The sequence below is a fragment of the Rhea pennata genome, chromosome 1 (genome assembly GCF_028389875.1).
Source record: "Rhea pennata isolate bPtePen1 chromosome 1, bPtePen1.pri, whole genome shotgun sequence".
In the NCBI taxonomy this organism is placed as follows: domain Eukaryota; kingdom Metazoa; phylum Chordata; class Aves; order Rheiformes; family Rheidae; genus Rhea; species Rhea pennata.
The window spans coordinates 216847307-216859495 of NC_084663.1; the positions used below are offsets into that span (position 1 = coordinate 216847307).

Here is a 12189-nt window from a genome sequence, read left to right on the forward strand (position 1 = left end):
AGCATCTCCCCCATGTCCCTGCTCCCCACGTACACCCACACACCCCCGCATTACAGCCTGCCCTCCATGAAGCGTGATGCACTCCCTCCCTTCCAGCAAGCTCAGAGGCATCTCCCCATCCTGTCTTGGGAAGCTTTTCTCTCATTTCTGAGGAGGGGGAGGCCTGTTTTATGTTGTACAAAGGTATGAAAATAGGTTAATGCTAAATCCTTTGTCCCAAGAAAGCAAATGTACATAGCAATGTCCTCTCCACCTCCAGCTACTCTCTTCAGCTGCAAAGTCAGTAAGCATTATTATTCCTCTTGCTGTTCCAGTCCTCATGCACATCTACTCCCATGTCCTCTCACAGGTGTCCTCTCCAGTATCACCATCCATGCATCAGGATTATCCCCTCATGACTCACTTTCAGTGCTAGAGTATACATGGCCTGGTCTTTTCTAGAGCACTGCAGGCAAGCCTTCCTATCCAGTGCACTGCCCAAGAGGCTGCCCAGGTAAGGTGCATGCAGTACAGTCAGCCTCACAGAATCACAGATCAGTACTCAAACTTCAAAACTCATGAGACTTGCCCTCAAAATTGCAAGATAAGAATATACATTAGGCATGTTCCTGGTCAGTTTTTGATTTCTGATGTTTTTCTTCCACAGAAATTACATTTATGTGTACAGGTGTAATGTAGATATATAAACCCTGGCTCCAAGATCATTAATATTGGATCTATGCAAGAATCAATAACCCACCACCTCATCACATTCACATTTCTGTAAAATCTGCTAGTTCTCACAACATGGAGTTTACACAGCTCTGTGCTTTCTGCTGGCTGCCAGAGGCCAGAAAATACTCAATTTATTTTGAAAAGTTAGAAAAGCCCAGAAAGACAGTATCTGACCATGCACACAGTTTGCTGGTACAAAATCAATCCAATATAATGTTTAAAACAAATCTGAGCCAGCAGAGTGAATTTATACCAGAACTGTGCTTCACACCATACAACCATAGCATTTGAATGTGGTACAAGGAGCCCTCAAGCTTCTACATCATCAACCCATGGCCACAAAGAGAAACAAAGAGTGAGAGAAATAACCAGCTAATGACTATCTCTTGCTCTGCATTCTGCTGGTGCAATGTCCACTGACTCATTCCACTCCTTCTCTACTCTTATCTCAGGCTTGAACTGTGAGTTCACCATTTTCGCTGCTTTATGCTTGTACAGGGTCTGCTGCTGTGGGTCCTGGCCCATGATAAACACAAGTAATAAGTAAAGAAGATGTTATGAGATTTTTTTTTCTTATAGTGCTCAGGAGCTTTGGCCAGCAATCTTCTCTGTTCAGCTCTGTTCATACACTGAACACAAAGACCGACCTGGCAGAAGGTACAGGGAGGAGCAGGAGACATGCAGCTGTGCTTCAAGTCTCCCCGATCATTCACATAAGCTTCTTATTTCCCCATCTTTCTGTCCTGCCCATAGATAGCAGATGTTGTTATCTGAAAACAGACCTGGTCCTCTCAAGGTTTGTTGCTTAGAAAAACGGCAGTATGATGAAGAATCAAACCCATTCTGTGATCTTGGAGGCTGCCCTGTTCCTGCATATCATGCTGGTGGTACAGCCCATGGCCTGGGCTCTTGCGAGCAATATGTGGGGCTAGACTGAAGCCGGTGCTTGACATCCCAAGGCAGGATGGGTTCTGATGCCTGGAAGCCACAGACAGACTGGGTCAGACAGGCATAAGTGCACACACAGTGGGGCATGGGGGGCAGCACATCCAACACAGGTGAACACTGGGGACATTGTGCAGGCTGGTGGCCACCACGGGCCCAAGCATCTCCTAAGCCCTCATTCGAGGCAAGAGGGACACTGCAGCCAGAGAGGTGGCCAGCCTGTGCAGCACAGCTCTGTGAGCTCTGTGCTGCCCTGCCCCAGCTCTACCCAGCTCCCCAGCCTGGCTTGCTCCGGCCACAGCCCAGTGCTGAGCCGGCAGCCCGGCCAGCCTCCTTTCCCATCCTCTCACGTTTCCCAGCTCAGAGGAAGCAGCAGCAGATGTGTGAGCTGTTTGCTTTGTGCCGAGGCCACGCGGGAGTTACCTGCGCTCAGCCCAGACACGCCGTTTCCAAACGAAACACAAGAACTGAGCCAAGATCTTCTAAATCTGGCCAAACCTTCAGCCGCTGTGGGCCACTCGGCCAGCACCTCCCCCTGCACAGTGCGGAGTCAGGGCTGGCCTCCTGCACTGTACCGGCCCTCAATGTGGCCACACAGCCATGTGCTGGCCCGGCCTCTCTGCACCATCCCCACAGCCCCCATGGTGCCCCGGCCCCTTCGCAGGTCCCTGTGCTCATTCCCGTTTATCCCCACCACTCTGCAGCCAGGAGCTGAGCCGCCATCTCCGATTGCATTTCCAGAACGCCTCCCCACACAGCAAACGGTACCAAACAGGAAGGCATGGAGAATGAGAGAGGCCTCTCTTTCGGGGGCTCTGCAGCCAAGACGTCCCCATGAATGCCTGGGCCTTGTGCTCACTTGGGGCACACTTGGGGCTCTTCCACTCCATCCTTGTCCCTGCCCTGTCTCTGTCCCTGATGCCATGCCCCTCTCTCACCCCTTTCCTATCTCTGTCCCAAGCCCCAATTCTATCTCTTGTACCAAAACTCATTCCCATCCATCTGGGAGAGCGAAGGTGTTGCTTTGTGCAGATGTGCCCTTCCCCCACCCAAATCTTCCTCCTCAACTCTCACCCTGACCCACCCCACCCCATCACATAGCTGTCCCATCCAAAACTCGCCCCTGCTTCACACCCCTTTCCCATTGGGTACTTGTCTTTTGCTCCACACCCTACAGCCCCATCCCCTGCATTCACCCACCCCACACCCCTATCCCTCCATACTCACCCACCCCATACCCGTCCTTCCCCACACTCTCCACCTCAGTGCTCCACACCCATGACAATGCCCCTGGCAGCACCCTGGTCGATCAGCTCTTCTCCTCACCTCCACCTCCTTCTCCCAGTCCATCTCGAGGTCTCTTCCCTTGACTGGCTGCTGGGCCCACAGGGCAGGAGCTCCTGCCTCATCTCACAGGCCCCACAGCTCCTGTTTCCCCACTGCCTCCTCCTGCCACCATGGCCACCATTCATCACCTGGCCTCACAGCCCCCCACTTCCCCAGATGACCAGCCCAGGGCCCACGATTCCAGCAAGGAATTGTCCTAACTTCACAGGTGCTTGCCCTGGTCAATGTGCTGGATACTGCCTTGGCTGGTAGTGCCCTGCTCTGCTTCCACACCACTGTCCTGCTACCAGCTCCATGTGCCACATACCCTCAGTGTGGCTTGGACAGACTGCAGCACCTATCTGTAGCAACCAAGGCTCCAGGATCTGTGCTATGGCCGAGCAACAGCAAACGCAGCGTACATAAAATACACCACATGTGGCATTGCAGGCACCGTTGCAACAGGGCCTGCCAGAGGGGCAGCACTTCTCCGGGCCTCACCTATTCTCTCACTATGAGAAGACTGGTGCAGCACATAATATCACAAAACTGCTGTTGCCGAGGTAATATAACAATACCAACCATGCATAATTAATACTAATATTCATAACCAGTCTTACAAACACTGATGAATTTAAGCTAATGATCTCACAGGGAGGAGGAGAAGTTAGCAGCCTGGCTGGCAGTGGCTCTTTAGAGATCGACTCTTTTACTTGAGTCCCATTTCTAGTATCCTGGCCTGCAAGGCAGCTCCACATTTGTGTGAGCAATGCCTGGCACAGTGGGCCTCTATCTCAGCTGAGGTCAACACATTGCTTGGCACAAGGGACATCCTTGAGTTGCGCCTGTAGTATCAGTGATATCACCCAGTGCTCACATGCAAAAAATGGGCAACAGTGCTCTGCCCCATTTCCCACTTGCACTGAGCAGGTAGAGCTCTATTCTGGCGTTCCTGTTGCAATAATTGCCCAGCTAAGCCCTGGCAAACGCACCTCAAACATGTCCTTCAGTGGCAGCTTCTCTGCCCCAAGCATCCCACATTATAGCCCTCCCTCAGCTCATCTGGCAGTTGTACCCACCTGTAAGAAGCATGTCCCAACAGGGGTGTTCTCCTTCAGGGACACATTGTAGAAGTTACTCTTGAACACCGGCTCATTATCATTGACATCCTGCAGTGCCACACGCACCACAGCAGTAGAAGAGAGGGCAGGGGTTCCCCTATCCATGGCCAGCACTGTCAGCTGGGGCTGAGGATCCTTCTCATAATCCAGTGGGGCAGCAGTGGTAATGATACCTGTGACTGGGTCAATGGCAAACCAGCTGGAGTGGGTGTCACTGCCATGCACAATACTGTAATGCACTTCCCCATTGGGACCCTGGTCCTTGTCACGAGCTGTCACTTGCAGGACAAAGCTGCCCGGGTACACAACCTCGGGGATGCTCTGTTTGTATTCCTGCTGGTCAAAGAGTGGAGGATTGTCATTGATATCCATCACTTGCAGGACAAAGGCTGATTCTGCCCGGAGTGGGGGTGTTCCTGAGTCAGTGGCTGTCACCCGCAAATCATAAGAGTCTCTTTCTTCCCGATCCAGAAGTTGGTCCACACAGATCAGGTAAATGATGTTGTCCTTGGTAGTGAGGGCAAACTTGCCATCCCCTCCCTCCAGGGTGACATTGACATTGGAGTACTCCCCATAGTCTGGGTCTGAAACAGAGATGCGTGCCACATACTGGCCTGGTTGGGCTCCCTCAGAGATCTGAGGGGAGCCATCTTCGCTCAGGAAGATGATGGTCATGGTGGGCTGGTTGTCATTGTAGTCACGCACATGAATGGTGACAAAGGCTGTAGTAACCTCAGGATGGACAGCCTTATCCCGCGCCTGCACCACCAGCTCATGCACCTTCCTTACTTCATAGTCCAGACCCTTGTTGAGCTTGATGACTCCGGTTCGAGAATCAATAGTGAAATATTCGTCAGGATCACTCTGCCGCCGGTTGATCTCATAAACTACATCCCCATTGTCACCTTCATCTGCATCAGAGGCAAAGACCTGCAGGATGCTACTGCCAGGCTTCAGATTCTCTGAGATGAGAGTATGATAGCGGCTCTGGTTGAAGGTAGGGGCATTGTCATTGATGTCCTGGATAGAAACATCCAATGTCATCTGGGTGCTCCGGGGAGGAGAGCCACCATCATAGGCTTCCAGCAGTAGGGAGTACGATGAACAGTTCTCCCGATCCAAGATGTTGTTGACCACTAGATCCAAATACAGGACCCCATTGGGTCCTCGGCGTGTTTCCAGGCGGAAGGCCTGCCCCACATTCTCTCCCTTAATCACATAGCCTTGGGTATTGAGCAGGCCACTGTCAGCATCAAAGGCTGGGTCCAAGGGGAACCTACTGCCTATGGGTGTATGCTCTGGGATCTGGAAAGTGCTGTGTCGCTTGGGAAAGGCTGGAGCATGGTCATTGATGTCATTAACTTGGATGTTCACTTCTACTGTGATGCCCTCTGGGGTAACAGCAATGAAGCTGTATCGATCTCGGGTTTCTCGGTCCAGGACACGGGCTGTTTTGATGATACCTGTGTTCTCATCTATCCCCAAGTCAGTGGTAACACCGCTGCCCTCCTGTGCTGAAATAAAATACATGTAGGCAGTGGTGCCAGGAGGCAGGCCAGCACTGATGTCCCCAATGATGGTGCCAGCTGGCTGCTCCTCATCTATTTGTAGATCCAAGGTGCCCAGGAGAGCCGAGCCCTTCCCTGCTCTTAGGCCCCCGAGAATTAGCAGCTCCAGCAGAAGCATGGCTGATCCCTTCATCTGCTCCATTGCTAGTGACTTGCAGAATAGCGGGTAGCTCAATCTTCTCTGCAGTGTTTTCTTTAATCCTGCAAGGAATGCAGATCAAAGGACGATGGTTAAAAGCGAACAGCAAAGGAAGGACAAAAAAATCAACCAAACATGGGAACAGAAGGTCTGCCAGGTACCCACTGCGTGATTGCACTGTATTACCTATCTCTCACAAGGAGCTAAGGTGAAAGTGAGTTAGAGCAGGGTGTGCCCATAAGGAAAGTCTGGGACAACACCTAAAGTAGGATGAGCAGAGTGCACCTAAATCAGTGTGTGGAGATTCCTGGCTGATACCCTACCCACATAGGCCAAATGTTCTTCTCAGCCAGCAGCTCTCACATCTTAACCACTGCTGGTAGCACTGGAGTCAGCTGCCCTAGAGCAGAGGCTTCCCATGCTTCTAATAGATGAATGCTTCCTGCAAGGCTGAGACCGGCTGTCTGCAAGACTGCAGAGATCTTTGAACAAGCAGTAGCCCAGTGCCTCTCCACCCTGAAAAAAAAATAGTCTCAAACTGGAAGAGAGCCCAACAAGTGACACCCATTGAAACGCCCCAGTAGGATGCCTGTCAGGACCACAGGGCTTTAGCTGCCAAAAACATGAAGTGCAAATCTGGTGTTCCTGGGAGGGGGCAGCAGAACTAGAGCAGGATTCCATCCAGCGGCCCATAAATTATAATGGCTCTGTTGCTAAGGATGTACCCACAGCTGGGAATGCCTAGGCTAAAATCCCATCCTCCTAGGGCTGATTGTTTGGCCTGGCACAGAGGTCTGTGGATGCCCCAAGCTGGTACCATGGAGGGTGGTGACAGTACAGCAGGAATGCAGCAACTCACTCTGAACTGCCAGCTGCTCTGGCTCCTTCCTCATCCCACACCCTCCACTGCTCACTCTCCTCCTTTGTCTGCTTCTCACTGTTCCTTGCTCATTCTGGCTCCTTCACTCCATTTCCCCCTACCGTAGCTTCTTTTCACTGCAGCAGTGGGGGAGGGACAAGGAGGGAGGAGCAGCTCCCTGCAGCAACACCACCACTGGACATGCTGGACACTCTCCCAGGGCTCAAAGGCTGCCAGCCCACAGGGATCTGCTCACCCTCTCTGTGAGTAGCCAGAGTAACTTCAAGTCAAGGAGCTTGCAAAGCACACCAGCCCCAGTGCTGCTTTTAGCCCCCAGTAAATGAGGCTTAGTGGTCTGCAGGGATGGCAGCAGCATGAGCTCACACTTGGACTCTCTTGAAAGCATTTGCTGCTGGTCCCATAAGTACACTCAGGAGTCGTTCATGTCAGACATGGGACGGCAGGAACCTCCCTGTCTTGGGGGATGGAGGTGTCTTCCATTGCCTAGTTTGGGGGCTAAAAATGGTAACCTTTGATCTAAAGAACCCTACAGTAGTATTAACCCTTTCCAGGGAGCATAGAGCAATTATTTCTGGGTTGTTTCCCAGCTGTTTAGGGTGGTCATTTGCCAGTGGAAATCCCAGGTTAGTGACAGGAAGAACAATCCTAAAGAAGTAAGAAATGTTTATTTACTTCAGTGAGCTATAGGAACTAGAAATATATGTTCACACCCAGTGCCTGAGGACTAAGGCAAGTAAATCCAAACACTTTTCCTACACCTACCACACCTGAATATTCATTATCTCTCAGGATCAGAAGTCAAAATAAGATACTCATATCTCAGTGGGCTGCTAGCTGGGGATTTGCACTAGCTCAGTGGTCCTGGATAGGTCCATCTCTCTCTCTGTTGGTTAGTTCAACTTCCACATCTGAAGTGGTAATACATGCATGCAGAGCATGCAGTACTGGGGAAATGGAGTCCAAATTTGTTTCTGTGATGAAACTCATCCTAACTGTGATCCACCTGCTCAGATACAGGAAGGTAAAATGCAGAGGGCTTTAAGCCTTGCCAGGCAGGTAGACCAAAACCAAAGGAAAGGAGTGCAACCAAAAGGAAAAGGAGGGTCCAAAAACAGTAAAGGGACAAGGCTTCTTGTGGCAATCTCAATGGCTCAGGTGACAACATGAAGCTGAAAGGTTTTGCATAGTGCCTGCCACAGATCAGGGCATGGATATGAGGAAAAAACCTGTTTGATAAGTGGTGTGCTTTTTGGGAAACTGAAGGCAGTAAAGTAAAGCCTTCAGTTGTGGGCTGTTTGGGAGAAGGAAAAAAGCTGGCTGAGTGAAACTGTGGAGCATAATAACAGTTGAGACCACTGGAACAACTGATAAACAGATAATAGGCCTTTGGGCTAGGGCACTGCTGATAAGTCTGCATAAACTTCTCCCTTTCCATCCTCCCTGGATGCAAGTGAGTAGGTTCAGAGTCCAGCTACCTTATGGGTAAGAGACTTGACTGTCAGATTGCACCAGGCCATCCATGGTGCTAGCAGTCCTCTGTTCCTATGAGCTTTGCAAGCTTGAGTCGGCAGGGAAGACAGCAGTGACCTCAGTGGATGCAGAGTCACCAAATCTGAACAGCTGCTTCCAATTAGCAGATAGCTCAGTGCTAGGGGCTGGCTTGGCTGGTCCAGGCCCAGCCCGTGTAATGTGAGCCAGACTGCCCTGCTCCCTCTGTCCCTCCCACCACTGGGCACTGAGTTCCCTAGTAACAAATGGCAGCAGAAGCCTCCACAGAAAATTGTTAGCACAAGAATCTGACTACAGAGGAGGTTGGGGTTCAGAGTCATAGCAAGGAGGTTGATAGGAAAGGTGGATAAAATGGAGTGGTCTGACATACACAGAAATGTCTCCTGGCCTGGGGCTAATATGCCAGGGCTCCAGGAGAGCCAGGTCTCTGGTTAGGAGAGAAGCCACATTTAGCAAATTAGATAAGGAATTATGGAAGGACCACTGCATGCCTCCCTGCCTGCCTGGCAACAGCACCTCCCTGCTTCCCAGCTCATGTCAGTCATGAAAAAGGGGAAGTAGGCCCACAGTGGCCCCAGCGGAGAAGCTGGAAAGACAGCATCCACATGCATGCCACAACCAAATGTCACAGTTCTTGCTGCACAAAAGCTCCATCAAAGCTACAGATGCCACTGATGCCATACCCAGAGCCTCATATGAGAGGCCATGACTCATGTAATGATGTTTTTGAGACTCTAGCTCAGGTCAGGAAGGATGCAGAAGCCCATTTCAGCTTTGCTGAGCACAAGTCACTGTCCTGGAAAATGCTCATCTCTTCTACATTCACAGAGATTTCATTTCCTCTCTTCCAAGAGTTTCAGATTATCCGCCCTCAGAGCCAGGCACAGCCCAGCGTGACTTCAGTGCAGCCCTAAGTGAATCATTCACTTTCAACCTCTACTTTGCCAAGACCTGCAACCATCTCCCTGCCTCCTGGCCCTCCGACCATCACTCCTCTGACTCTCCAGGACCAGCACCTCAACCCCATCCCTTCTTGTTCCCTCCCAGCCTAGCCAAACAGCCTCACTTCCCTCCAGCATCAGTCCCAAGCAGTAACAGCCATCCTCTCATGAGGACATGGTCAAGCTCCACTGCATCCCTGTGCATCCCATTTCTGTGCCACACCAGGGCTTCTTGCAAGCTGCCCTGTCTCTGAAAACACTCCTCCCCCAAAAGAAGCACTAACAGAAGTTCCTCACTTATTATCCAATTCTCACAGCCCTGGCCCACAAGCACCTCAGTTTGGAGCCAACCCCTGCCACACTTGATGCCCACCACAGAGGCCGCCCCTGCTCCCTGTCTGTCACGGCTCCCTGTCCCTCAGGACTGCAGAATGTTGGGACTCCCTGGCCATCGGACCCCTCTGGGCCTCAGGGCCCCCTATCCTTCAGAGCTTCCTGGCTGTCCAGACACCTCAGCAGCTGTAGAACTCCAGCCCTCTGAACTCCCTTTCTCTCGGGGCTCTGCAGACGTCAGAGCCCCCTGGACATTGGTGCTCCCTCACTCCATGCACAGCTCTGTCTCCGGGCCCTCCCCAGGGCCTCACACAGCCTCGGCCCCTGCCGGAGCACTGCCAGCCCCTGCCAGCCCCATCGAGCTCCACTTGGGCCCGCAGCCCCTGCTCGCTGCCTCTGTAGCCCCGCCAAGCGCCGCTCCTTCGGCGGTTACTTTGCCCCGGCGGCAGCACCCCCGGCGGGAGTCCGGCGTCCACGCCGTCCCACTTACCCTGTCCAAGCCCCGGCACTGGTGTCGTCGCGCCGCGGGCGAGGCCAGTCGGGCCGCGAGACCGTAGCGCTGCGCCGCCGCGGGCGCGCCCCCCCCCCCCCCCCCCCCCCGCCCCATTGTCTGCACAGCGGAGGCAGAACAAAGCGCCCGGGCCCTGGCCCGGCCCGGCCTGATCCGGCCCGGCGTGCTGTTCGGGACACCGGGCGAGGGCGGCAGGGCAGCGGGAATGAGAACGGGCTCATTCCCGGCGCTGGCACTTACACCGTGCGTCCCGCGCCGGCGGCGCTCAAAACCCGCAGGATCCGGCCCCGACGAGGTGTCCCGCAGCCGCCCGCAGCTGCTCCAGCACCCCGATGCTCCGGTATCCCGGTGCTCCGGCGCAGCGGCCGTTCCAGTACTCCTGGGCACTCCGTTACCGCCGGTACTCTGACGGCTTCTCGTCACCTCCGGTAGCTTCTGATGCCGCGCCGCCCCGGTGTCCCGGCTTCCCGGTGCCGCGGCCGCCCCGGTGCCGCGGCCGCCCCGCGGAGTGTTCGGCGATGGGCGGCGGGTCGGCGCTGGCTCGGCGCGGAGGCTCCTGCTGAAACCCGACCCAGCGCCGCCCTCAGCCCCCCTCTCCCCCCGCCGCCTCCATCCCCGCCCCGCCACCGGAGCGCGCCGTCGGAGCGCGGCCCCGGGGCAGCCCGGCCCCGGGGCAGTGGACCGCACTGCTAGGCGTGGGACACGAAGGGGCCAGGGAGCAGCGGCGGGGAAAGGGCCGGCGCAAACGGGGAAGGAAGGGATGTGGAGGAGGCAGTGGGCTCCAGGAGCGCGAGGGAAGGGGGAGGCAGAAGCAAGGGGCAGGGCAGTGGTGGGACGGCACTGGGCAAGGAGAGCGCTGGTCAGAAGATGGAGGGAGGCCGTGGGTGGCGTGGAGGGTTGTGGGGACATGGTTGCAGAGACATAGCCCACTCTCTGCTCCCTGCCAGAGCTCTATTCTTGAGTGCCAAGCCCAGGATTCAAGCTCCTGTAACATGCCTATGTCTCGACTCATGTCAGGGTTCTGCTGCCTGGGCTGGAAGGTACTCATTCATAGTGCCAGCTATGCAAGTGGTTGGGGCCCACCAGTGTATACTTGGAAACAAAACAGGACTAGAGTATTAGACAGTGGCCCATGACTCTCTGAACTGCTCCACTAGTGGCTGGCTCCCTGGGTCAGCTTGGCCAACTGATTTCCTCCAAACGCTCTAACCAGAGCAGCCAGACTACAGCAATTTTGGTGTGTCCGTTGGAGGCCATTCAGCGTTGGGGCCAATAATCAGCCCTTGACCCTCCTATTTCTCAGTAGAGACACAGCCATTGACTCCTGGCTGTAGCAGTCTACTCCTAAAATCATGTATTCTAAAGGCCACAGCTTGGTCTGCTTCATCAGGAAGTTACCTAGGTTCCCTCCATCAGTGGCAATTAATTCAAAAAGAGCCCATGAGCTTTCACCAACAGGTCAGTTTAACAGAGGGACTCCTCCAGGATTTGCTTATCTGAGCCCTTCCTAAACACGAGGCTGAGCTTGATTTAGAAATAAAAAGTAAACCTGGATTATTTTCACTGACCTAAAAGATGACTTTTACTGACCCTGAACAGCACATTTTGTAACTCTTCTTATAAACTCACTAAGCTTTATCTTCTGGCAAATTCATTTCTCCCTCTACTCCTATCTCTAGAAGGTTACAGGAAAGCTGGAAAGGGTTCAGAGGGGGACAGCAAGGATGATCAAAGGTCCAGATCAGCTTCAATGCAAGGAACAATGACTCTCCATTCTGGAAAGGAGACAGTTTAGAGGAATATAAAAGAGGACAATGAAATCATGAGTGGTCTGTGGAATGTGAGCAGGGACTGATTTTGTTTGCTGCTTCTTCCAATATAAGAGTAAAGGAGGCATCAGATGAGTCTAGCAGAAGCCAGGTTGAAAACATATAGAAGAAGGTGCTATGTCACACGAAGGGTAGTGGACCTGAGGAACTCCTTGCCCTAGACTGCTGTGGATGTTCAAAGTTTACCTCAGCTCAAGGGGTGTCTAGATTAGTTTACAAAAAAGAAATCCTTTGAGAGTTCCTGAATACAGAGAAACCATCTCCAGCCCAGCAGTCACAAAGAGTTGGGCTGCAGGGTGTGCTTGGGTGATATGTTGTATGTTCTTCTCCTGTTCTTCCATACCTTCCTGTGCATCCAGTTGTAGTTGCTGTT

The 12189-nt window shown here is 53.1% G+C and overlaps 1 protein-coding gene across 1 annotated transcript in view; it reads right to left on the reverse strand.

The window, feature by feature from the left end:
- DCHS1 (dachsous cadherin-related 1) overlaps positions 1-10460 on the reverse strand; it is a 57466-nt gene extending 47006 nt beyond the window's left edge. The window contains exons 1-2 of the mRNA XM_062567584.1: positions 10228-10460; positions 4065-5875 (exon numbers count right to left, since the gene is read on the reverse strand). Of these exons, the coding sequence (XP_062423568.1) occupies positions 4065-5816 (1752 nt within the window). The 5' untranslated portion in view covers positions 5817-5875; positions 10228-10460. The remainder of the gene's footprint in view (positions 1-4064; positions 5876-10227) is intronic.
- Between the last annotated feature and the right edge of the window lie 1729 nt (positions 10461-12189).